Here is a 27,824-nt window from a genome sequence, read left to right as displayed (position 1 = left end):
TCCTCTTCCATCCGCAGCCGAATGCGCTCTGGCTAGCGCAGTGCAGCTTTCGCTGCAAATCCTCTATGTTCTAAGACCGCTACACCCACTAAAAACAATCCAGGAGAGGCAGACTTTCGCGGCGTGAACAGACGCGGGCACAAGGAGAGCAGTGCAGATTCGTGAGGAAAGGAAACAATTTATAATCTGCGCCCTAAACAAGTTCATGTCGTCCCTTATGGCTAAACTAATTCGCCTCCCTCCCCCCCCCCTCTACACCCCCCATCTCCCCAGGGACATTCGTGCGTCCCATGCTCGGCCTCTTCTTGACGCATGAGTTTCTATCGACGTACGCTGGTTTGTAATGGATACCATGGCTGAGCCATTGCCGGTGTTTCCTTCCAAACATTTCGTTCATGAGCCGCCCACTACCACTCGCCCAAAGATGGAACTATCCACGATGAGCTTTTGGCACTTTTCACATCAAACATTATCTCTGAAAATGCGGACGCGCTTGCGGCTTGTCATCACTGCTCGGGCCGTACAACGCACTCGTGGAACTTCGCTAATAACCTCCAACTGTATTTTCGTGAGTCACAATCACGCAAGAATTCTGAGAAAGGTTGCAATAATATGTAGAATATGTACGTATATGCTCCCAATAATATGTAGACGGTCTGGAACGGAAACTTCAACAAAAACGGCTTCATGTCCACCACGCGCCCAGAAGCGAATTCAGGACAGCTTGGTCTAGTTTTTAACGTCTCCGCATCGCTACAAACAGACGCCGAAAAACTTCTGAAATGCCAAGCACTCACATTTTTTCATCGCGTTCGTTGACGCATTCTAGCCTCAATGTAACTGACGGCGTTGACGCTGATGTAGAAGCGCAAATTGGATACTCATTGTGTTGTGCAGAAATTATGGAAGTAGCGTCTGCGATTGCCCCACATTGTTTGGTTACAATCTTCCTCCCGTTGAACAACTGATCAATACAGCTGGATGGTACTCGAGCGCATTGACGCTCTGTTTCATGAAATTGTCATCAGTCGTTAATTTTACTGCGATGTTTATTTCCTCAAGTAATTATCAAAACAGGCTATGTTAAAAGAGAGGGTGGTCGTTACACAAAGAGAAGTAGGTTACCAGATGGAATGAAGTGTAGCAGAGACCGGTGATGTGGCCCTGCGTCTAAGCAACGTAGAGCGCCCAACTCTCTGCTGAAAGACGCGGCGGCCAGGTGCCGTATTCTTGTCGATCTTAAAGCTGGCAGATCCGCGAAGTAGATAACAATTGTCGGTTTAGGCTTCTTGTGATAGGCATACTGGACACTCGGGGCGAGGAAACAAGCAGCTAAACAAAAGGTAGTTCTAGTGAAGGCAAGAATGAGGGCAACCGAGACCATATTCTCCCGATGTGCAACCACAAAAGCACCGGTTAGGCTGCAAGGGGAGATCGAAGCTTTCTCTCGTTCATATTAACGTGTACCAGCCAAGGTTAGTCGCTAAGACTACCTAAACTTGGAACCCTGACTTCAGTTCCCTTCAGAGGCCACTTCCAGGGCACTCACTAATTGGTTCATTTAATAATGCACTAATGTATTAATTATGAATTGTTTGAAACATTGTACTCATTGATCGGCGCGCTGCGACCAGTAAGACCTACCGTCTGCCTCCCGCGTTAATGGACGTCATCCCTGCTTTCCCACTACCGTGGAGCACGCTGAAAATAACAGGAACATGACAAGGGCTCGTCCTTTCCGATCGTCATATCGGGTGCAAGGTTCGGCGTTACACAATGGCTGACGAACCCTCCGCACACCATGCATGGTAAATAGCCGGATAACAAATCACAAGTTTGTCGGATGCTCTACTCCGCAGCAAGAATCTTTTGTTTCTTCTCCACATTTTTCTATGGTTCCAGTGAGCGTGCTAACAACTCAGATAAGAGATGAGCTTGGTCAACAACTTCAATCGGGAGGGTTAAACTTCACCAAGCAGCCACAGAAGAAAAAACGTAGAAAAGAAAGTAATCAACTAAAACATGAACTTCATTACTTCCAATGGTTTAAAGTGATATACAAGCATTCTTGGATGTGAACGTAAAGGTACAGGAAGGCAATACCAGAAAATAAGTTTATATAGACACAAACCTACCATTCATTTGGTAACAGCGAAATCAGCACAGGATAGTCAGGCCTGACAAGTAATCATTACAGGTTACAAGCGAGCATTTAATTGAACAGAAACATCGGACATCATGTACGCATTGCGGAAACAGGGCCTGTAAGAGGTAGATTGGTGATAATAAATAAAAAATTTATATTACATAAAAATATAAATTTATAAAGTATATTAAGGGCGTTAACGGCGTGCATAGTCGTCTATAGAAAAGGCATTAGAAAATCGAGGACACCCTTACGCCTCGGCACAAGGGTATGAAGCGGGAGGGTTAATGGATATTTTAAAGTTTTTTTCGTAATTAGACCCTCTTTCAAATTGGACACATTCATTAACATGCATCAGTAGGCAAACAAGACCGTGTCACACACCACAATGACATGCATCGTCTCCCTTTAACCAAGTCGAAAGATTGTGTATTAGTGGCCTAGAAGTAAAGTGTCGGACTCGCAACCCAAGGATCATAGTTGGGATTCCTAACTAATTGCGCCAGTTTTCATGGTCATTAATTTCCTTTACATCCCTCTATGTCGTAACGACATTTCAATTATGATATGAACTGATATTCAAAATATTACTTACGTTTTAAACATTTTGGCATCCCACAGTTGGCATCCCACAGAGCAATGTGGGATGCCACAACTCCTTCGTTGAACGCCCATGGTTTTTCCCCCGGACATCCGCTCTGAGCTGGTCGGGTTAATAATAGTCAAGATGGGTGCGAGGCAAAGCGACTGAATCTTTGCAATGCTATTCAACGCGTGTTTACCAGATGTATTCATTATTTCGGTGACCGATGACCAGGGTATAAACGTTAACGAAAATCACGTTAGCCATGTTCCATCTGATGAGTCATATGCGACTCAGAGGGGGAGGGGGATTGCGTCGTATAACGGAGGACTTAAAGATTCAAAGCATAACGGCGTGTCTAAGAATTATTTATTGTTTGTCGACGTATACTGCTGGTTGGTTGGTTTATGGGGTTTACCGTCCCAAAGCGACTAAGGCTATGAGAGACGCCGTAGTGGAGGGCTCCGGAAATTTCGACCACCTGGGGTTCTTTAACGTGCGCTGACATCTCGCAGTACACGGGCCTCGAACTTCTCCTCCAAAGAAATTCAACCGCCGCGGCCGGGATCGAACCCGCGTCTTTCGGGCCAGCAGCCGAGCACCATAGCCACTGAGCTACCGCGGCGGCTACGTATACTGCGTATAAGTAACTAAATCCATCAAGCACTATAAGACAGATTAAATTATGAAGCGAAATAATGCTCAACAGCCTGAGAAGAAACAAAAAACTGAGTCGAGGAGCTATTGGAGGCTTTAAGAGATCAGATTTACTTATGTAGGGTAGGCTGGGACTTCAAATAAGGCCGGGGAAACAGAGTGAAATAGGTCGGAAAATAGTAATTTCGCGGAATGCGTTTTGAATGTACTGATAGGTCATGGATACATGGTTACGAGTATCTCTCTAGAGGAAGGTTTTTGTCTATACAGACTTTATTTTAAAAATCCGTGAAATAAACAGATATTCCATGTATGCATGTGGACAGAGCCGGGAAAGCAAGAATTATGTGTCTGGTAGTTAAAATACGATGAGGAAATGCTTACAAATTATCTTATTGCTATAAATGAGCTAGTATCAGAAGGGACAGTGCAAGAGGTAATGCCAACCACCTTCACACGTGGACTCCTCCGATGCAACGAATTTCACTGTACTTCATCATATATAGCGAACCTTTGTACACCACTCCTAATATAACGAAGATTAGTGGCTTCTCCTCGGATATAGCGAATATAAGTATCTCACTTGAGGTATAATGAACCTAAGTGTATCACCTCGAATACAGCGCACTTTATTCTCTAAACTTCGCATATAACGAACCTACGTATTTAACCCCTATCAGAGCAATCAGCGTGTGTGTGATTGAAAGCAGTGGCACACACCCAGTGTTGTAAAAATAATCGGCTATTTGCGTAGTTAGGTCCGATGCAAATTAAAGCGCCTGCAGTCACTTCGGTTCCGGTGTTCATATCCAGTGTTCACGGATGGAAGCTGTACAGATAGCAATAATGGGTTGATGTTCATTAGTGCTGAATAGGTACAATCGCAGATCCGCGGGAATCTGCCTACCACTCCTGGCGCCGTGGTGTAGCGGCCAAGCGATGCGCCACTGCCCATGGCAGGTGTTGCCAGCGGTGGAACTTGGGTTGCTTGTGTTGGGTTGCGATCCAGGTTGCTCTTCCCGAGCAGCCTGTCATGAATAAATGAGCTGCCGCCTGACACGGTGGCCAATCTGCTCACCTACCCAGGTATAAATGTATACCTGGGCAGGTTGCCCACTGAGTCACAAAACCGGTTTCAGAAAACCGGTTTCAGACACTGTGGCGAGAATAATTTAGCGCATTGGCTTGCAATGCAATTAAGCCGAGGCTGATATTCACGTGCGAGATGCGCTGGAGGTAGCGCATGCTCAGTTGATGCCGAGTCGTGCTTTCAAAGGCCGCAACGCATAGCGCCGTTCCTAGGGTCCTCTTCCACCCTGCGCTACCAGAGGAAAATCAATCGGAGCAAGTAGGCAGGTGACGTTCCAAGCTCAGTGGTGTGGAATATTGGACATCGAATTGGACGAAAAAGAAACCGCTGCTTTATTTCAGCACTGATTCAATACTGATGTGGTGTTACGTGGCAGCTCAATGCGCAGAAGGGAAAATGTACCTACGCGGCCGACTCAACTCCGTTTTGTAAATAGCGTGCAACGCTCCCAAAACTAGAAGGCCTCTTCGTGCTGGCGACGTTCCTTCTAAAAGTAGTTTGTCATATGCACAAAGTAGAGACACACGTCTTTTCTTTAGGCAAAGATCATGTACAGCAAATAGTACGCTGCTGCACTTAGTTTTACCTCTTAATATGTTTTAGTCATGCATTCAGCAAAAAGCTACGCTGCAAGAGGTAGCCATTTCGCTGCCGGTTTGTTTTTTTAAACATCTTAAATATAATTTGTGTTATTTTCATTTTTCAGCTGATAGAGCGTAAAACCAGTGGCAGCACGTTGGCGAAATGAGTTTAAAATTTTATGTATAAGTTTTTAGAGCCGGCGCTTCTTTCAGACCTTTCTTCCACATTTGGTTTCGCCTTTGGTGCAAAAATCTACATCTGTACACCAGACACCAGAAATCTTCGGCAGGGCTAAAATGATGCTGAGAACAATAATATTACCGCTTCAAAACTGGCTTTGTTCTGCTGCGTAGACTAAGTGGTTTTTCTGTAATGAAGCAGGTAACACTAGAGGAAAAGCACCCTAGTCTCTTCGCCACTTGAAATGAAGGCAAACACAGTAAACAAGGGGCACACTTCGGAATCTACAAAGCAAAGCAATAGAGTATGCAAACAGAAAACGACTTTATGAACTCGTAATCATTGCATCAGAGAACAGCATATTCTTAATAAAAATTTCATAGAAAGAAGAAAAACGTTATATTCAAACCATCTTCGCATGTCGCATGCTCTCCTCTCCCGAATGTGCTAGAACGGTTGGTCTAATTTAGAAGTGAGAAATAAGAGAGTAGTTACTCAATACCGTCCACCCAAGCGCAGCCTTCAGGCTACAACAATGAATAATAAATACCCGTGAAATAGAATAATATCGGTGACATTCACTAATGTGAGGTGAAAAACGTAGCGCAAAGAGACGAGGACACAGAAAGACGAACAACACACGGCGCTAACTTCCAACAATGGTTTATTTCAGAAAGAAAGGTGGTTTTATAACGACATCACGACCAACACGCCGTCAAACCATGAGCTAGCAAAGCGTATCAGCCAGATATGCGAGCTCTTTCGCCATCAATGATACAGAGGGGGTACTAACACAATCATCTTTCAAAAGTGATATCCATTCCGCTTCTATGATTTCTCGTGTCAACCGGTTATTGTGCACTTTTAAAACCAAGCATTGTTCAAGAAGCGGTATGCAGTGACACGACCGGCAGTGGGCTGACAATCCTTTTCCACGCATATCATCTACGTCACGCCCATGCTCTCGAAGCCTATCATTCAGGCATCTGCCAGTTTGCCCTACATACTGCTTGCCACAGGAAAGAGGAATTTGATAAATGACATTTTCAATACAATTGACAAACTTTTTCCTATGTTTTTTCGTACAACCAACACCCTTTTTAGATTTTTTGAAATGTTTCGTACACAGATGACTCAACTTCTTAGGCGCCGAAAAAACCACTCTAGCTCCCGAACGTTGCGCTATTTTTTTGAGATTATGGGAAAACTTATGAAAATAAGGAATGACGGCAACTTTTCTTTCTTACTCATGGCTTCCTGGTTATCCTGGCCTTTTTTATTGCAGACTTTTTTCAAAACACCTTCCGCCACAGACACTAGGACATGGGAAGGGTATCCAGCATTCTCAAGCCTCTTGCACTGCTGAGAAAAACTTTCATGCATGAGGTGCGGACAAGACTTCTTCAGAGAATTAAAAAATGAAAGGCTAGCAATAGATCTTTTTACGAGCTTAGAATGGGCTGAATGAAAAGGTAACAATGGTTTTTCGCCGCGAGGTTTGAACATCCAGCACGTCCGGTCATGATGCATTGTAATGCTGATGTCAAGGAATTGGATAACCCTGTTTTCAGGTAGTTCAAACGTTAGTTCAAGAGGACTAAAATGGTTACGAAAAAGGGTGAGAACATTAAGAACGTCATCCTTAAAGGAACTGTCATTACTGTTAAGAACAATCAGAAAGTCGTCAACGTACCTAAAAATCTTGATTACATTGGTATCTTTTACAATATCAGCAAAAGACCTGTCCAAACGGGCTAAAAACAAATCGCTGAGGATGGGAGCAATGCAGGAACCTATACAGATGCCATCTTTCTGAAGATAAGGTTTTTCATCCCATACTATGAACGTTGACTTGAGATATAATTTCAAAAGTTCTATAAATCCATTCACCGAGATGCCAGAAGCATTTTGAAAAGCAATCGGCCCTTGCTGGTCTATACATTCTTCAATACAGGATAACAAAGCATCATGCGGAATGGAATAATACAGATCTTTTATGTCGATAGAGAAAGCGCATAGGCCTTGTTTCTCATGTGACTTGAAAAAATCTAGAACCTGCTCAGAATTACGGACAAGAAAGGGATCCTGAATAGAAAGCAGCTTTAGTTTTTCTTGTAGGCACATGGCAACCGATTTTTGCCAAGTACCATTCTCGGATACAATAACTCGGAAAGGAACATCAGCTTTATGGGTTTTTGCATTGAAGAAAACGTGAAGAAAGTCCTTATTACAATCCGTAATTCTTTTCAAAACAGAACCAAGGTTTAACTTTTTGCACAGTTTCTTCGCTTCAGCTTTTTTCTTTAAAATGTTTACAGTTGGATGGCAGTTAAAAGCGGAGGACAGAGCTTCACACGCTTTTTCATTAAACATACCAGACGGAAACACAGCAAACCCTCCTTCTTTATCCGCAGGAAGGAGGCACAATGAATGCTGCTCGAGATACGACTTAACACGATTTACAGGAAGTCTGGAAGGCTGCCACTTACATCTCACCAAGGTATCGACGCCTGCCGAAACACACCGGTCAGCCTCTTGTTCAGGGACGATTCGGGAAATCTGGTGAACGAACGTGAGCCGCTCCGCTGAAGACGTACTTGGCTCCAGAGCAAACTTAGGACCCAACGATAGAACAGATTTCACATGGTCAGGAAGATCCAGTCCTTGCGGGGTATGGATGACATACCGGGGTGAAGATGGCTTGTTGCCAAGCTGACTTCTGAGATAGCTCAGTTGTCGCTGCCAAACGAAGTCCGTAGTCTGATTGACAAGCCGCTCGCACTCTCGAAGCTTGTTCCTTGCTGTGGATTGGCTCGACCTTTGGTGAACAAGAAGATGCAGAAATTCCTTGTAGAGACGAACTTGTCGAAACGACTCAGCCTTCAGAATCTTGCACACTCTGACGCCATGTCCTCGTGAAGGGATAAACCCACCGAAGAGACGCTTCACCTCATCTGGTAGAAGATTATTCCGGCAGCAAAACGAAAATGTCCTAGCGCGACTGGTTGCAACAGCAATGATGGCTATGACAGTCGAAGTATCCACAGAACACATAAAAGGGCCCGTTGTACTAGAAATATATTTCAGAAGGGTATATGCTTGGGCTTGTTGGTTCATAACTGCAAGGTGAAAAACGTAGCGCAAAGAGACGAGGACACAGAAAGACGAACAACACACGGCGCTAACTTCCAACAATGGTTTATTTCAGAAAGAAAGGTGGTTTTATAACGACATCACGACCAACACGCCGTCAAACCATGAGCTAGCAAAGCGTATCAGCCAGATATGCGAGCTCTTTCGCCATCAATGATACAGAGGGGGTACTAACACAATCATCTTTCAAAAGTGATATCCATTCCGCTTCTATGATTTCTCGTGTCAACCGGTTATTGTGCACTTTTAAAACCAAGCATTGTTCAAGAAGCGGTATGCAGTGACACGACCGGCAGTGGGCTGACAATCCTTTTCCACGCATATCATCTACGTCACGCCCATGCTCTCGAAGCCTATCATTCAGGCATCTGCCAGTTTGCCCTACATACTGCTTGCCACAGGAAAGAGGAATTTGATAAATGACATTTTCAATACAATTGACAAACTTTTTCCTATGTTTTTTCGTACAACCAACACCCTTTTTAGATTTTTTGAAATGTTTCGTACACAGATGACTCAACTTCTTAGGCGCCGAAAAAACCACTCTAGCTCCCGAACGTTGCGCTATTTTTTCCGTCTGGTATGTTTAATGAAAAAGCGTGTGAAGCTCTGTCCTCCGCTTTTAACTGCCATCCAACTGTAAACATTTTAAAGAAAAAAGCTGAAGCGAAGAAACTGTGCAAAAAGTTAAACCTTGGTTCTGTTTTGAAAAGAATTACGGATTGTAATAAGGACTTTCTTCACGTTTTCTTCAATGCAAAAACCCATAAAGCTGATGTTCCTTTCCGAGTTATTGTATCCGAGAATGGTACTTGGCAAAAATCGGTTGCCATGTGCCTACAAGAAAAACTAAAGCTGCTTTCTATTCAGGATCCCTTTCTTGTCCGTAATTCTGAGCAGGTTCTAGATTTTTTCAAGTCACATGAGAAACAAGGCCTATGCGCTTTCTCTATCGACATAAAAGATCTGTATTATTCCATTCCGCATGATGCTTTGTTATCCTGTATTGAAGAATGTATAGACCAGCAAGGGCCGATTGCTTTTCAAAATGCTTCTGGCATCTCGGTGAATGGATTTATAGAACTTTTGAAATTATATCTCAAGTCAACGTTCATAGTATGGGATGAAAAACCTTATCTTCAGAAAGATGGCATCTGTATAGGTTCCTGCATTGCTCCCATCCTCAGCGATTTGTTTTTAGCCCGTTTGGACAGGTCTTTTGCTGATATTGTAAAAGATACCAATGTAATCAAGATTTTTAGGTACGTTGACGACTTTCTGATTGTTCTTAACAGTAATGACAGTTCCTTTAAGGATGACGTTCTTAATGTTCTCACCCTTTTTCGTAACCATTTTAGTCCTCTTGAACTAACGTTTGAACTACCTGAAAACAGGGTTATCCAATTCCTTGACATCAGCATTACAATGCATCATGACCGGACGTGCTGGATGTTCAAACCTCGCGGCGAAAAACCATTGTTACCTTTTCATTCAGCCCATTCTAAGCTCGTAAAAAGATCTATTGCTAGCCTTTCATTTTTTAATTCTCTGAAGAAGTCTTGTCCGCACCTCATGCATGAAAGTTTTTCTCAGCAGTGCAAGAGGCTTGAGAATGCTGGATACCCTTCCCATGTCCTAGTGTCTGTGGCGGAAGGTGTTTTGAAAAAAGTCTGCAATAAAAAAGGCCAGGATAACCAGGAAGCCATGAGTAAGAAAGAAAAAGTTGCCGTCATTCCTTATTTTCATAAGTTTTCCCATAATCTCAAAAAAATAGCGCAACGTTCGGGAGCTAGAGTGGTTTTTTCGGCGCCTAAGAAGTTGAGTCATCTGTGTACGAAACATTTCAAAAAATCTAAAAAGGGTGTTGGTTGTACGAAAAAACATAGGAAAAAGTTTGTCAATTGTATTGAAAATGTCATTTATCAAATTCCTCTTTCCTGTGGCAAGCAGTATGTAGGGCAAACTGGCAGATGCCTGAATGATAGGCTTCGAGAGCATGGGCGTGACGTAGATGATATGCGTGGAAAAGGATTGTCAGCCCACTGCCGGTCGTGTCACTGCATACCGCTTCTTGAACAATGCTTGGTTTTAAAAGTGCACAATAACCGGTTGACACGAGAAATCATAGAAGCGGAATGGATATCACTTTTGAAAGATGATTGTGTTAGTACCCCCTCTGTATCATTGATGGCGAAAGAGCTCGCATATCTGGCTGATACGCTTTGCTAGCTCATGGTTTGACGGCGTGTTGGTCGTGATGTCGTTATAAAACCACCTTTCTTTCTGAAATAAACCATTGTTGGAAGTTAGCGCCGTGTGTTGTTCGTCTTTCTGTGTCCTCGTCTCTTTGCGCTACGTTTTTCACCTTGCAGTTATGAACCAACAAGCCCAAGCATATACCCTTCTGAAATATATTTCTAGTACAACGGGCCCTTTTATGTGTTCTGTGGATACTTCGACTGTCATAGCCATCATTGCTGTTGCAACCAGTCGCGCTAGGACATTTTCGTTTTGCTGCCGGAATAATCTTCTACCAGATGAGGTGAAGCGTCTCTTCGGTGGGTTTATCCCTTCACGAGGACATGGCGTCAGAGTGTGCAAGATTCTGAAGGCTGAGTCGTTTCGACAAGTTCGTCTCTACAAGGAATTTCTGCATCTTCTTGTTCACCAAAGGTCGAGCCAATCCACAGCAAGGAACAAGCTTCGAGAGTGCGAGCGGCTTGTCAATCAGACTACGGACTTCGTTTGGCAGCGACAACTGAGCTATCTCAGAAGTCAGCTTGGCAACAAGCCATCTTCACCCCGGTATGTCATCCATACCCCGCAAGGACTGGATCTTCCTGACCATGTGAAATCTGTTCTATCGTTGGGTCCTAAGTTTGCTCTGGAGCCAAGTACGTCTTCAGCGGAGCGGCTCACGTTCGTTCACCAGATTTCCCGAATCGTCCCTGAACAAGAGGCTGACCGGTGTGTTTCGGCAGGCGTCGATACCTTGGTGAGATGTAAGTGGCAGCCTTCCAGACTTCCTGTAAATCGTGTTAAGTCGTATCTCGAGCAGCATTCATTGTGCCTCCTTCCTGCGGATAAAGAAGGAGGGTTTGCTGTGTTTCCGTCTGGTATGTTTAATGAAAAAGCGTGTGAAGCTCTGTCCTCCGCTTTTAACTGCCATCCAACTGTAAACATTTTAAAGAAAAAAGCTGAAGCGAAGAAACTGTGCAAAAAGTTAAACCTTGGTTCTGTTTTGAAAAGAATTACGGATTGTAATAAGGACTTTCTTCACGTTTTCTTCAATGCAAAAACCCATAAAGCTGATGTTCCTTTCCGAGTTATTGTATCCGAGAATGGTACTTGGCAAAAATCGGTTGCCATGTGCCTACAAGAAAAACTAAAGCTGCTTTCTATTCAGGATCCCTTTCTTGTCCGTAATTCTGAGCAGGTTCTAGATTTTTTCAAGTCACATGAGAAACAAGGCCTATGCGCTTTCTCTATCGACATAAAAGATCTGTATTATTCCATTCCGCATGATGCTTTGTTATCCTGTATTGAAGAATGTATAGACCAGCAAGGGCCGATTGCTTTTCAAAATGCTTCTGGCATCTCGGTGAATGGATTTATAGAACTTTTGAAATTATATCTCAAGTCAACGTTCATAGTATGGGATGAAAAACCTTATCTTCAGAAAGATGGCATCTGTATAGGTTCCTGCATTGCTCCCATCCTCAGCGATTTGTTTTTAGCCCGTTTGGACAGGTCTTTTGCTGATATTGTAAAAGATACCAATGTAATCAAGATTTTTAGGTACGTTGACGACTTTCTGATTGTTCTTAACAGTAATGACAGTTCCTTTAAGGATGACGTTCTTAATGTTCTCACCCTTTTTCGTAACCATTTTAGTCCTCTTGAACTAACGTTTGAACTACCTGAAAACAGGGTTATCCAATTCCTTGACATCAGCATTACAATGCATCATGACCGGACGTGCTGGATGTTCAAACCTCGCGGCGAAAAACCATTGTTACCTTTTCATTCAGCCCATTCTAAGCTCGTAAAAAGATCTATTGCTAGCCTTTCATTTTTTAATTCTCTGAAGAAGTCTTGTCCGCACCTCATGCATGAAAGTTTTTCTCAGCAGTGCAAGAGGCTTGAGAATGCTGGATACCCTTCCCATGTCCTAGTGTCTGTGGCGGAAGGTGTTTTGAAAAAAGTCTGCAATAAAAAAGGCCAGGATAACCAGGAAGCCATGAGTAAGAAAGAAAAAGTTGCCGTCATTCCTTATTTTCATAAGTTTTCCCATAATCTCAAAAAAATAGCGCAACGTTCGGGAGCTAGAGTGGTTTTTTCGGCGCCTAAGAAGTTGAGTCATCTGTGTACGAAACATTTCAAAAAATCTAAAAAGGGTGTTGGTTGTACGAAAAAACATAGGAAAAAGTTTGTCAATTGTATTGAAAATGTCATTTATCAAATTCCTCTTTCCTGTGGCAAGCAGTATGTAGGGCAAACTGGCAGATGCCTGAATGATAGGCTTCGAGAGCATGGGCGTGACGTAGATGATATGCGTGGAAAAGGATTGTCAGCCCACTGCCGGTCGTGTCACTGCATACCGCTTCTTGAACAATGCTTGGTTTTAAAAGTGCACAATAACCGGTTGACACGAGAAATCATAGAAGCGGAATGGATATCACTTTTGAAAGATGATTGTGTTAGTACCCCCTCTGTATCATTGATGGCGAAAGAGCTCGCATATCTGGCTGATACGCTTTGCTAGCTCATGGTTTGACGGCGTGTTGGTCGTGATGTCGTTATAAAACCACCTTTCTTTCTGAAATAAACCATTGTTGGAAGTTAGCGCCGTGTGTTGTTCGTCTTTCTGTGTCCTCGTCTCTTTGCGCTACGTTTTTCACCTTGCAGTTATGAACCAACAAGCCCAAGCATATACCCTTCACTAATGTGCCTGTGTTTTGTATGCCCGTAATTTGTGTGCGAGAGAGATACTCTGCCTCTTTTATTCCACTTATGTCAAAGAAAATGAGCATGCGCATGACATGTAAAGGTAAGGAAAAAAATATTGCATGAACTCTCGTTTGCGTTGATGAAGCATCGGATGTTGTCCTCATTCTCCGACGTAAACCACCGATTGTCGGACATCATGCAAGACGCTCGAAACTCGTGTTGTATGAAGTGCTTAGGCATGGGTTCCGGCTGCACATAGTTCTGGCACACTAGGACACCTAACTTCGCTGATCTCTTCGAGCTTCTTCTCGTGTTCCTCGGCAGTTTCGCGGACACGCCTTTCTAGGGCGGCTTTAATCATCGGTTGTATGCGTCATTGCTTCTCTGCCTTCGCGGCGCATCGGCGACGACCGACACCCCGCATGACTTGCACGCACTCTTGATTCGGATAATCTTGTTTCGCTGCGTATCAGTGGTGCTGGAAGTTGCCCGTTCAGATTCTCTCCACAGGAGCTCCACTTCTTTACGTGGTGGTCACTTACGAGGCTCTATGTCGTAGTACATGACAAGTGTTTCTAGTTCGGCACTGCAGGGGCGCACTGACTAGTCTCTCGCTGGGCAAGCGTGCGCTGACACGCCAGCTCTCCAACTGGAGCAGCTGCGGCGAGCGCCTTGACGAGGCCGAATACATCGCGCCATCTCGGTGTTTTAGCTGAAGAATTCTTCGCGTTAGACGAACCGATAACTGTGTTGCGTAATGGATACCAAGAGAAGGAAAACGTGAATAGGAGCGACAGAAATTGGAGCGCACGGACGTGATTAGGATTCCTGCAAGGACCAGGTGGCGCAGCTGGCTGAGGTTAATTTTAATGATATTGGCGGGACCTTTGTACCTCACGATGCCATGATAGAAACTAGTTACGGGGCTTATACGTATTCTTCGTGCCGGAGTTCAGCGTCACTCGTCCCTTAATTAGGCCTTTACACTGCACACACTAAGTAGCAGGTTGCGGAAAACAATACCTGAGCAGCACAAAAACTTCATTGTGACCCCCATGTTACTCCTTTATTTTGCTCCATGTTATGTAAACGCCAAGAAAACACTCCAGTTCCCGGTGCTTATCTGTTGCAAGTGTTCGCAGATAAAAAGAAAATTATCTGAGATCCTTGAACGGCTGTTTCAGCAGCGCGTGACCGTCACACGGAGCACGATAGCGTTGTCAGCACGTGTGCCTCTCGACAGATAACTCGTGTCATATACAGAGTGCGTCCAGTGTTTGTGGATCTCCAGTAGCTTAAGCCCTATTGGTTAGCAGGTGAAAGAGTCTGAAAGGGTTCTGTCCGCAGTCGTTGCCTTTGTGCGCTCAGAACATGTGCAAGCAGTACCAGCTACCTAAAAGGTTGCTTTTATTGGAGTCTTAGAATTATAGAATTATAGGTAAGTGCTTCTGAATGTATTTTGGCGTGTTTTTGCTGCTTTTATCTCATCTCGTATCGCGTGGTTTTGCACTCGCTGCAAGATAGTTTTCGCTTTTTCCGTGCAATCCAACTAGCCCAACATTCGGGCACCTTAATTTCGGGATAAAATACAGGTCGCGGATTTCACAGTCAAGTTTGCAGATGTTGCTTTAACATAGAAAGCTGTGAACTTGCTCTTACCGTCTAGTGTACTAGTCTGTAAGATGATGTAACAGATTCGTGAACCAAGGAAACTGGAAAATGCTTTCTTTATGCTTTTTTTATGATAGCGAGACAATGTAGATGCCCTCTGTAAACGGGAGCTGGCATGAATGGAGTTCTTGGAACTGAAAGCACACTTGTATTAAACTATTTCACGTTTGAGCAGTTTAGCGCACCATAACACGGGGCGGTCGTGCTACCAGCAAAGGGAAGCTGCAGCGTGCCAACGGTCATTTTCGTTTATGTGTCATTATCCACCAACAAATACCACCAAGACCCTCTAATCCCAGGGCACACTGCAACGGTTCCAGGGTAGATCTCCCTGGATGGCAACAAATTATTGCAAGTTTTTCACAGCGTCCGGTGCAGGTTATTATGGCAGGAAGGGCTGATACCATTAATTTTTTGGTTTGGTTTATGGGGGTTCAACGTCCCAAAGCGACTCAGGCTATTAGGGACGCCGTAGTGGAGGGCGCCGGAAGTTTCGACAACGTGGGGTTCTTTAACATGCACTGACATCGCACAGTACACCGGCCTCTAGAGTTTCGCCTCCATCGAACTTCGACCGCCGCAGTCGGGATCGAACTCTCGTCTTTCGTGTAACCAGCGGAGCGCCATAACCACTGAGCCACCGCGGCGGCTTTACCAGTAATTGTAAGAGCCGGGTAGGCATTCTAGAAGGGATAGGATGGCAAAGTGATTTAGAGGTGCGATCGCAATGGCACTGGTAGTATTAGAGGTGTGCCACTTCGAATAGCACTTATTAAGCGTTCTGCCAACAGAAGTAATGAACCCAACAACAAGTAGGAGTTTATTTCTTATTTAAACATATTACCCTCAAGGCCTGCGGCATTACAGAGGCAGCGGATGACTGGCACAAATACATGCAAAAAAAAGAGAACGCGAAGCAGGGAAAAGTCAATGCTGTTTAAAACGCAGAAAAAACGTGAAACCAAAGCATCCGTGGCATTCATGCTACATTTCTTTTTCGTTTCTTCCATGCATTCTTTAATGATGTCTGCTTGATTTTTGAGCGAGAGAAAAGAAGGTAGGTAAAGGCCAGAGTAGTACGCAGCTCGTTACAAATAATTGATTGCTAGCAATAAATTACATTTGTTCATATTTTCTAATGTGTCGATCACGTTTTTCGAATGTTAACGTGTCGTCTAATTCAATCATTTTTTGCGATTCATTATTTTCAGTCAACCACTGTTTTTCAAAAACAAGTTGTAACCGACGGTACCGCTTTGAGAACCTCCACCTGACAACATACACTGGTGCTAGAGGGACTGCTTCCTTCGTAACACAGCGACAATGGCCAGGGTCCGGAAAAACATCGCACGCGATCGCGTCCGGAACGCAACCGGGCGTCTGCCCGGTTGCGTTTTTAGTGTTTTAAGCTCGCTGAAAAAAACGACTGTTTTTAGCTCACTGAAATGGCATATATAAACTTGGAGAAAGTATGAGCGTTGGATATCTGGGGCGCTATGCTGGAAGGCCCGAGTTTGCTGAAACTCGGAATCTTCCCGAGTTCTGGCGACGCCCTCAGATGAGTGAACTAATGGTAGCAAGACAAAATCCCACCCTCGTCACGCCTCCAGCCTCATTGGGTTATCTGGACATATTCCGTGCTTTATCATCACATCGGCGCCCCCTCATGGGCTTCTTGGGCGGTCTACAAAGAACGGGTCACGTGAGCCAACCGCCGGTGCACTTTTCATTTGTGTGTCGCTCCACCAAGTGCATTGCGTGTGCATTTAGACAAACGAGGTTTGTTGAATTTTATAATGCACTTAGTACACCTTTATAAGCATTTTATAGTGTGCAAGATTTGGATTTAAAGCGCTTTAGAGTGATTCATGCATTATTAAATTTTGCTTTGTACCGCGAGGGAACGCAGCCAACGCTACATCATGTGCAACTGTGAAGGCTACGGAAGTAGTCCGCAAAAAAATAAAAGGTGCATCACTCCGCGCTGTTTTGTGGCCGTGTGGTCTAACGCATCGCTCCGGAAAGTCGACAGGCAATGGGAGTGCGTGGGTTCAAATCCCGCACGGTTAAATTTTTTTTTCGCACATTTTTTTTTTCATCGCAAGTTCAATTTCGCGTGACTTGAATGAGAAAACTCGTTTTGTTCAGAATCGCTTGAATACTATGCCGTGTTCTGAAATGAACAGCATGCATCTGTTCATTTAATGCATACCGCATACACCATACACCATGCATACACCACCTCGATATGGCCTGTTTTCCCGTGTTAAGTGTTAAATTTTGAACATAGTGTTGATTCCCACCCTGACAGAAAATAGTACTGCCTCAAGAGTCAGCTTGGCTCGATTTCCCTGCTCTCCTATTAAAAGAGCAGAAGCTGCTCAGGCAGGATTTTCATGCAGCCAGGTAAAAATAGTTCCAAGCTGTGGGAGCGTCAAGTAAGAATGCAGAAAAAGTTCTACAACACTAGGAAAAAATATTTCGAAAGAGCAAACAATAAATGAGACACGACAATAAAAAATGCTCACCCCCAGTGTTTGCGAGAAATGGTTTATTCTGGAAACAGTCAGTGGCATGGATCACAGTGCATACAATTAAAGTACACGTGCAGTGGATGTACACCAACACACAATCATTCAAGTGCTCCAAAACTGAAAAAAAATGTGGAGCCATCAAACAACACTATTTGACAAAACGAAAACCTGACCAATGTACTAACATAGACGTGACTCGAAACAAATTCACCCTCAACTGAGCAAGAGCCAGCTTGAAATCATTCACACCTCCGAAAAATTAAGGACAAAACATACAGTACTGGCTACCTCAACACTGGCACTGCATAACATGTCAAAACGACCAGAGATTGACAGTAATGCAAGACAGCACCAAACCAGGAATCCCTTTTCAGGACATGAAGATCAGACACCCAACCCTCCCAACCCTCACACACAAAATGAGGCCAATGCCTAAGGGTTTGTGAGTGTTCGATCATTTTGGACAGCATAACTGAATAAATTTCTGTTCAGTTAGTCGAACGAATCAAACAGTATATGTTCAAAATTATTTTAAATGAATCCAATTTGCTTTCAAATTTTCAGATACTTTCCGAATAATTGACACAACGCTTCATTAAGCTCCACCGTATTTTTCTGCAAATAATCTTTCAAAAACAGCACACATTGACGACGTGTACCAGTATACCTATTCTAATTGGAAAAAGTACTATTTGCACTCCCTTACAAATTCTACTTTCTTACAGGCACTATTAACATGACCACCTACACTACAAGTTACTGCCCGATTCAATTTGATGCAACGAATTGCAATGATGCAATGATCTGATGGAAATGTAACAATTTCCTCGGTAGATTGATCAACACACACACCCACATGCACACATATTTCACATTGCCACCCACACATGCACAAAGGTGATCACAGCAAGCCGATGAGTCCTCTCTCTTTCCTCGGTAGCATGTGTATTACACATCAATTCGAAATCAGACAAGTTCCTCGATGCCACTCAAGTCTTCACCACTGGAATCGATGCTCGACTCATCAGAGGAGGAGTTGCATCAGTCAGAAATGCTGAAGACAACCGGTTCAATTTCAGCGTCAACAATCATATCGCGTTGCCATGCTTCAGCCTCAACTTGCTCCACATGAACACGACAGTTTTGCCAGTTTTCCTGGCTTACAGACGCCAGTGCTTCCGGCAGGAGCTTTTCCACTTCAGCCAAAGTGAAACATTTATTGCGACTTGCGGTTATGAATATTGCATAAGGATGCAATCTGCCAAGTGACACAAATGCTACCGTTTAAAAACTCATTAAAATGCATGCGTGAAATAGCTGGAAAAGTCCCTGCAGCTATTACGTGCGCAAACATGAGGTAAAACAAAAAAATATCTACACTGAGTGTAAAACTGCTCAGTTACTGATAAACGGAAGCGGTTTTTGAGGTTTAACGCCCCAAAGAAACTCAAGCGTTGAGGCATGCCATGGTGAAGGGCTGCTAATAACTTCAACCATATGGGGTTCCTTAACATCCACTGACACTGCACAGTGCACGGACCACTATCACTAATAAATGGGCGAACATTCCATTAACGGTGACATGCATGAAAGCATAAACAGAGTATTCTTACAACCATTGTGTTCAATATATAATGTGCCTTCCTCGTGAAATAGTTGGCCTTCGCCAAGTCAGGGCTGGACTTCGAAGGAGCCTTTACGCCAATGTAGGTCTCGTCGACGCATCCCACGACGTCTGTGATGCCGCCGCGCAGAAGGAAACGCTCCTTAACATACGCACGCTCGGCCGCAGTCGTGGGGAAAGCGAGCCACCGCTTCTGCACAGCCGCGTCGATAAGCGCGTCGGAGACGTCCCTCACGCAGCGGCTCACAGTGCTTTGGTGGCGTCCAATAAAGCGGTCTGCGCCGACGCTGCCCTGGAAGCTCCCGATCGCGAACAACCGGAGGGCGCAGAGGACTTGCTCTTCGACCGAAAGCGAATGAGGCCCGGTACGCACTATCCGCAGGCGTGGGTCGTCGCCTAACTCTTTACACAACCATCGTACCGATGTTTTGGAGAGGCGAAAATGTCGCTGAAATTCGTCCTCGGCCATGGCAGTAAACGGGTCCAGCCGGCCGTACTGACATTTGCCGTCAGAGGAAGCGATGAGCCAGGCTGCTGCTGCTGCCGCCATGACAGTCCCGAGATGAATTCGGGGCACTTCACCGTTCACGAGTTTAGCTCCGAGTTCACCTGTCAATCAAAACCATTGTACACGCCCCCGGCATGCCGTACATAAATTATAGGCGTACGCGCTATGGGTGGGCCACTCCCAACATCCCTGCCGGCTACAGGTATGCTGCGCTGCTGTGCTGATTGCTGACAGACATCGACGATGTTGACTATCGAAATATAACAGGCAAAACAGACGTCATCGCTGATTAATCTACGAAGGACACGCAACGTGGCGACAGCCGCCGATTTCTTCGCTCGCATACCAAGATTGCACAACACTATAGCCTGTTGCAACCACGTAAGACACAGCACAACGCTGACGGCGCGTCACACCTGCTTGCAAGGCGTCAAACACAGACCACGAACGACGAAATGGTGCTTGGAGCCCGTCCTACTCTAACAACATGGCATCACAGGTGTTTGGCTTGGCCGTGCTTTCATCGGTGATAAAGCTCAGCATCAATGTGTCAACCACATCCGGGATCGACAAACGGTCGCTGCTCTAGACCAAGTGCAATAAAGAGTTTGTAATTTACAGCACGCAAGCACTGCGTACTTCACAACCGTAACACCTTTCTCTGTTATAAGTCCGATTCCATTATTGCAAACAGGATCCCTCATCTGCCCGAACGATATTATTGCGATGTCACTGCGGTATACAACGGCGATCGACGTTAGTGACAAAACCAGTCCGCAAAACCTTGAAGTGCGCGCCTTAAACAAATACTATGCAGATACGCGCGCCACCACCTTCACAGCTTTTAGTCAGCGTCTGATGACATAGGATGAGTTGTGTCGCTGGGTAGCACGCTCTTCGCATCCGCAGTGCACTAAAGAGGCGTCACACACAACAGGCATACGCAATGAATCACTGAATACAGCCAAACAGCAATTTTTTTCCCACACCGCATCACAGCCGCTCGCACGGCCAATTTCTACCGCTGAGATTCGCCAAGAGCGTACTAAACGCAATGGTTGGCCAAAGCGGGGTGCGGCAGCGGCCTAAGCAGCGGAGAACTCCACCTGAGGTCACTGCAGAGAGCAGCAGTGACGCGGGGGGGTGCAGTGCAGTTCAGTTTTTTGCTGTTGTGTATTATGCAAGCCAGAAGATGCATGACTGTTATATTTTGATATACGACACAATAAAATATATTATCGCAATGGCCGAAAAATAGGACAGATTTAGCGTGTAATAGTTGCTCAGTCTTTCCAGTCGAAGGCAGCGCTATCGGCGGCGTGTCAGCGCAGGAGCTCTCGTTTTCGGCACGGTGGGCTGCCGCTCTAATTCGTATGCAAGCCACGCTGCAAGCAATAGCCTCACTATCGCCACTAGCGGCAGAAAGTGTCAAATCTTTGTTAATTTCTAAAAGCTATGCTTTTCTACAACGCTTCATTGGATTCAGATTTTAAAATAAATTTGGAAATGTACAAAATGTTCATAATAATATCTGTTGCTTTTTAACGTATTCGAGAGAAGAGAAAGGGTTGATACAAGAGTGCCCCTAGTGCGCACTGTTCGTCTTCGTAAATGGAGAGACAGATAGAGCCTGAAAGAGAAGACACGCCTTTGACACGCCCGAAAAGGCGTGTCAAAAAGCTGGCGGCGAGTGCGCAGATAGATAGCAGAGAAGTCACGATTTCGCGATTGCTGACATGGCGCTGATAACTTCAGGTAGCGCTGCGGCCTGGTATTGCGCAGTGTATGGTGCTTGAAGTGTGTAACAGGCGCGCAGGGTGCGCTTGTATCGTCTTTACGAGGCTTTATCTCTACATTTTATTATCCGCTGCCTGCGCACGTTCCGCGCTATCTTCGTTCACTGACTGCCGTCATCGCAAACTCGGATGAAACTCGGGCGAGCGCCAAACTCGGGCCTTCCGGCATAGCGCCCCTGTTGTTCCATCCGGAGTCTTCGCTTCGGCTGACGCGTTTGTTGCGTCTTGCGTCGCTTCTTTAAGTCTTTCCTCTTGTCTTTTAACTCTCCTCTATCTGCACTCGGCAGCGGTGGTGGCTGGGCTCGAGCCAGTCAGCAAGCCCGTGCACTTTCTTTTTCATCCTTCTCTCAGTCGCAACAACAACAATGTATGAGCGTTATCGCAAATAAGTATTGCACGCAGCAGTGGTCTCTTCTGTGTTGTTGTCGGGCCCCTGAGTAGCTTTGTATGACTCATTCCAGTTAAGCTCATACCTGTTGATGTTCCTTTGGCAAAAAGATGGGGCGCATTACAGCATCGTGTTACTGTGCGAGCGGGTCTGCTGGAAGTTGGGCTCCTTATAGCACGCTCTTTTTCACTTTTTTAATATATTCGGCAAAGTAACGTCTTGAACATCACAAATCTGACTCCACAGCAAGGAGGTTAAGAAACACCGTGAGAGACACATCTGGGTGTTATAATTGTAGTTGGAGATTCTGTAACGATAGTTGAAAGCTAGACGGGTCGTCAGCACCTTTTCGTAGGAAATGTTTAGTTTCCATTCAAGAGTGCACCATCCCAAAAGCAATTGATCAGCGCCTTTTAAAGCAATCGAAAGATATGAAACTGTGAAGCAGTCGGATAAAGGGTGCGACAATCATACTTTGCACGCTTTTAGGTAGTCAGAAAAAGGGTGCAACTGTAACGATCCCACCCTTTCTTTGGCTGTGACGAGCATAGTTTGCTCCGTTTTGGGAGGGGGAAAGGGTCTGAGTTATAGACCTGGAAATGCACCCTTAAGACTGCAAACTGCAGGCTGCAGGTTGGTCAGAAGATGGCACTTGATGATCACGAACTGAACAAGGGAGGGAAAACCTCAGGGAACTTGTCAACGTTTCGACAGGAAGACTTCTCTTCGTGTGGGCAAAGCGTTCATCATTGGTGGTGTTTATATAGCGTCATCCCTCCGAGGTGGTAAGCCCGGTGAGGGGAAGAAGGGTGTTAAGTGGGAATGGTGTTCAGTTGGGGAAGATGAACCTTGTCCAGAAGTGTTTGCTGGTGAAGTTGATTAACCGGCTGGCCTGTAAAATTGTGAAAAGAAAAAGGCCAGCTAAGCAGAAAGGAAATGAGGAGGTGTGGAGTATGGAGAGATAGCGGTAGTTGTCTTGAAAGGTTTTTTGTCCAGCTGCGACAGGTGGGCTGCGACAGCTGCGTTAAGCTGGAAAAGTGAGATAAAGAATTATTCAGCATGGCAGAAAGAATTTACGGCAAAAAAAAAATAAAGGAAAAAGGAAAAACATGGGGGCGAGTTCAGAGAAATCCTGAAAGTAGAAAAAATGTTGTCATAGAGGGGTAAAGGAAAGGTTGGGGTGGAAGGGCAGGATAGAAAAAGCAATAAAACGGCAGTATGAGGTGCTGGTAAATGCTCTTACCATGTGCAATACCTGTTTAATGAATTTCGCCAGTGACGGAATGTACCTGAGAGATTAGAAGTTTCCTCTGGATATGTTAATCTCTCCTGGTTGCAAGGTTTAAATTTGTGGATTGGGAATACCTCTCTGTATTTTTTGTCCCATGCACGTTTGAAGGCAGTTTGAAGAAAGAACAGATTAAGTTCACCGAAGTAGTGACCGCGCTAATTAAAATGTTCCGCCACTGCCTTCCGTAGGTGCCTTTCTGTGTCAGCTCAATGACCATTTAGTCTGGCGCTCATCGACTGCCTGGTTATGCTGATAAGTCTGCACGACGCGCAGTTAAAGCTACTGTTTATATCGAAGCTGAAGTCGCTTGTCATGCTCCTAACAGTAGAGACGCTCTCTAAATGCTTGCATGTATCTTAAATCTAAGTCGAGAGCATTGGATTACTGTCGGTGGGGGTCTGTTATCAGGCCTAGCGTGTGCTATTATGTCTTTCAAGTTTGTGTTGCGTCTGTATGTTACCCTTAGTGCGCCGGGAAACATTTTCTTGACACGAGCGTTGCCAGTGAAAATACGGTGATATTTCCACAGAATCATCTTAATGTTCAGAAGAGCATTCGAGTATTTTGTTATTACTGCAGGAGACCGCTCACTGTTTGCTTCTATTTTGTTCTTAAGTACCTCGCCTCGTTTATAGTGGTTTCTCGTTGGAAAGCATTATTAACGAAGTATTGAGGATGGTTCCTACGAATTATGGTGTTTTTAGTGAGTCGACATGTTTCAAATAGCCGTTGCCGGTACCATACGAGGGGGTCCCCAAAAGAAACCGAACTTATTTTTGTTTGAACTTATTTGTTCACATTTTAAGCACAGACCTTCAATCTCCTTCGAAGTATTCCCCACTTGCAATGATACGCTTGTCGAATCTTTCATTTCATTTATCAAAACATTGTTTAAATTCATCTTTTGTTATGCTTGACAGTGCCTCCGTCGTTTTTTTCTTCACCTCAGCAACATCAGCGAAACGCTTTCCATTCACCTATTTTTTCATTCTAGGAAACAAAGAAAGTAGCACGGGGCAAGGTCGGGAGAGTATGAGGGTTGAGGAATAGGGGTCATGCCATTTTTTATCCAACATTGTCGTAGAGACAGGGCTGTGTGAGCAGGGGCATTGCCATGATGGAAAAACCAGTCGCCCGACCGCCACAAATCTGGCCGCTTCCACCGCACACTGTTGCCCAATCTTTTCAAAACATCCAAGTAGAAAGCCTGGCTAACTGTCTGACCCTGCGGAACAAATTCTCAATGGACGACCCCTCTCAGGCCGAAAAAACAAATCAGCATTGTTTTGAGGTTTGGTTTCACCTGACGAGCTTTCTTGAGGCGAGGTGAATTTGAAGTTTTCCATTGGCATGATTGTTGCTTTGATTCAGGATTCGATTCAGGAACACTTGAGTTATCCCCATAGCATTGTCCTTGTAGGTCTTTCATAATATTTCAAGAGTTTCCATTCAACTTTTTCCGAGCAAAAATAAGAATTTCACCGGCGCACGCTGTTCACAAAAATCAGCCATTGCAAAAACGACATTCACGCAAAACAGTCGTCACTCTAAAACTCTGCCTAAATTAGTCTGACCTCCTTCAACGACGGCACTCGGCTAACTGACTCTGGAATGTTCGTTCTATGCGCTCCTAGTGGCAAAACGCGTTACCACAGAAGCTTTGCCGACCAAAAAATTTAGTCCGGTTTCTTTTGGGTACCCCCTCGTACACATCCGAATATAGCGTACTGTGTTATGCACAAATGAGTACTTTTGCATAAAAGGAATAAAATAAAGAGAGATAAATGCGTATGTAATTAAGAAAGATGCAGCTAGTACTTTTGCATAAAATGAATACTTTTGCATAAAATGAATAAAATACAGAGAGATAAATGCGTACCTAATTAAGAAAGATGCAGTTAGCCAGCAGGCAGGAATGAGCAGCCATTACCTGTTTTAGGTGCCGGATATGCGAAAATTTCGAATGAACATGAGCAAATGAACCCAGGTAATTATTCCAATATTTGATGGAGCGTGGTAAAAAACTGATTTGAACATATTGCTAGTAAGACCGTAGTATGATGTCATGTTTAGTTATTCACGTCTTCACGTGGAGGATTCTGGCGTTACTTGAGAGCCTGACCATAATGACATAATGAAAAAAATGGAATTATTAAATTATCTAAGGATTCAACTATTTAATTATCAAACGTCCTCCACACGAATGGTCTCTTGCATCAATGTCTTGTGGGCCTAAAATTACCAATGCGACACTGAAATGATAATATTGCATAGGCAGTGCGTCGAAACAAAGCCAGACTGCTCTCACACTGTCGCGGAAATACTTCCCAGCAGATAGTGGTTGCGGCAAAGTAAATAGAGTAAATTATTAAAGCAAAAATATTTGATTGAGTTAAAGGTTTGGCATAGACACTGCTGCTTCCTCATTGTTTGCAAAATAAGGCACATAAAATAGAGTGTTTGGTGTCGTCCATTAAAACGACCAGTAAATTGTCTTCAGTTTCAAAATACGACCTGCTAGAACCTTGGATATGGATCAATTTGCTGAGTAACCGAATTTCTGCGCAAATATAGAACGTCGAAATATTCTCCAGTTTCAGTGCGAAAGCGCTGCTTCACGAGGCCTAACCGGACCACCGAGTTTTTGTGAAGCTTGACGTTGACTATGACCTTGGCCAAAGCCAGAATAAATAAATAAAATATTGCCACTAGTGGCTTTTGAAATCACGCGGCGCGAACAGATTAGCTTCTGCTAACACTAGCACTAGCGAACACTAGCGCTGTTCTTTACACATCCTCGTATTCATCAACTAATTGTAGTATCTTTTCACCACACGCGCAGACGACCCGACAACGCAAAACCATCAGCCAACAAGGCTGGACACGTGCTTTCGCACGTCTAGCCGGTTTAACTTCGCTAAAGGCCTAATAGTTTTTATCTCAGACTGGTTATCTCACACTGCTGTAATGGTTAAAGAGGTCCTTCGTTTTCTTCTTCTATTTTTTTTTTTGCGAAGAATATAACAACAAAACGAAGGACCTGTTTAACCGTGACAGAAATTCATTGAATTTTATTTTAACAAACTGATGGATTGACAAACTTTGAAATTTCACTCTTAAGGAACTCCTCCTCAAGAAAAATGCCCGAGTATGGGTCCGAGTCTTCGGGTGGCGTCCGTGGAAGACGCCGCCAGGTTGTGGTGGACAGCTGCTGGAGCGTCCCCGTCGCATCTGCCTGCACTGCCTTCCTGGCATGCCTCGCCACGTCAAGCTACGGATACCTTTACGTGCTCTTCATAGAGAAGTACGGAATCAAGCGGGAGCAGGCAGCGTGGCCCCAGAGTTCGCTCGTGGTCGCTGGCGGATGCGCAGGTGAGACAGGGTGCAGGGGCCTGGTTAAGGATGCACCCTACTTACAACCGTCGTATTACGAAAAAGGCCACATAAATCTCTTAGAGCCCTGTTTAAACTCCATCCGTGTTCAGCAGGACAACCTTTTAACGGCTCAACTGCATATGTTGACATGCGAAGGAGGTTCGTGGGGACGAATGAACGCCTCCGAGCTCGACAACAAGTCGTGGATCTCATGAATATTAGACGCTCCTGAATGGTTGAAGTGCTTGCTCCCAAGTTGGCCTCCATTGTAAAAGAAAAAAAAAGAGGTCAGAAAAGGCAGAGACGTTTTTAGGGCACTGCGGTCAAACGGTAACGTAACGCACGCAACAATGCCTTGGGTGTTGCGTTTCTTCAAGCATAATCGTCAAATCACATTTTTGTAATGTTTAACGGCGATTTCAAATCAACCTTCACGTTGTTGAACTAGTTTGAAAGTAAGCGCTTTGTAGAAGAAAACTTATGGAGTTTTGAAAAGTTTTGGAGTCGCTTGTGAGTACTGCGTTAAATCTTCCCGCGATTTGGCTGCCACATACTGATGTGTTGCAAAATGGGGCGGAGCTTGCAAGCACTGCTGCGCTACTTTTCTTATCACAAGACTATACCCGCAGTCTGTAGTCCACTATATGCTTTCTTTTTTTTATATAAAGAAAGCTTGTTGTTTGCGCCATCAATACAGAGCTGAAGGGAATTGAAGCTGGAAACTGCGAATAAGTATCGATAAATGTCTTCTGCTCTGCAAGATTTTTAGACCCATATGCGAGTCACCCTTTCATATGCTATTCGCAATCCATCCGCGCGCTCGCTATCTCGCTATAGGGAACATGTTGCCTGAGAATGATATGGGGTCGCGGATTAGGTACTGCCGACATACCAGCCACTGCCCTGCCAAGGTGACCATACATTCCAGAAATACGCGTCTGGTTTCAGAAGTATAAACGGTCGAACGATCATTTCTACCATGCCCAATTCACGCTATTTGAAGGCAAGTCTCGTGACAGCAAAGACACTTACGGGGCATGGACTTGGCCGTGCTTATAACCTCTTGCACTGCGAAGAGTTCTCCGCGTTCAAAGCAAGTTTAACGCGCTATTATTCGAGTGTAAAGCGGGAAGAGCTGCGTTGAGAAGCTATCCAGGTAACAGAGAATTCAGGAGGAAATAAGGTATCAGGCAAAGATGATCGCGTTATGAGGGTAATTTCATCTGCAGTCATTGCCCTTCCTCTACCGGATACATGCATACAGACAACGAAATCCGTAGAGGAATTTACCATTGC

The 27,824-nt window shown here is 44.6% G+C and overlaps 2 protein-coding genes across 4 annotated transcripts in view; one reads left to right on the top strand and one right to left on the bottom strand.

The window, feature by feature from the left end:
* LOC149361771 (monocarboxylate transporter 12-like) overlaps positions 1–8,175 on the bottom strand; it is a 92,583-nt gene extending 84,408 nt beyond the window's left edge. Inside the window, exon 1 of the mRNA XM_089572810.1 lies at positions 7,728–8,175. The gene's annotated coding sequence lies outside the window, so the exon portion shown is untranslated. The remainder of the gene's footprint in view (positions 1–7,727) is intronic.
* LOC149361770 (monocarboxylate transporter 12-like) overlaps positions 1–27,824 on the top strand; it is a 42,586-nt gene that overhangs the window by 2,503 nt on the left and 12,259 nt on the right. For 2 of the 3 annotated variants that reach the window (XM_089572814.1, XM_089572812.1), the window contains exon 2: positions 26,275–26,525. In XM_089572814.1, coding sequence (XP_089428940.1) covers positions 26,275–26,525 — 251 coding nt within the window. Of the gene's footprint in view, positions 1–14,595; positions 14,780–26,274; positions 26,526–27,824 lie in introns of those variants that run through there. The other variant, XM_089572813.1, reaches the window with a different exon arrangement.

The sequence above is a fragment of the Amblyomma mixtum genome, chromosome 2 (assembly GCF_055824585.1).
Source record: "Amblyomma mixtum isolate Tamu chromosome 2, ASM5582458v1, whole genome shotgun sequence".
NCBI classification, from domain to species: Eukaryota; Metazoa; Arthropoda; class Arachnida; order Ixodida; family Ixodidae; genus Amblyomma; species Amblyomma mixtum.
This window is presented reverse-complemented; position numbering and strand designations above follow the sequence as displayed.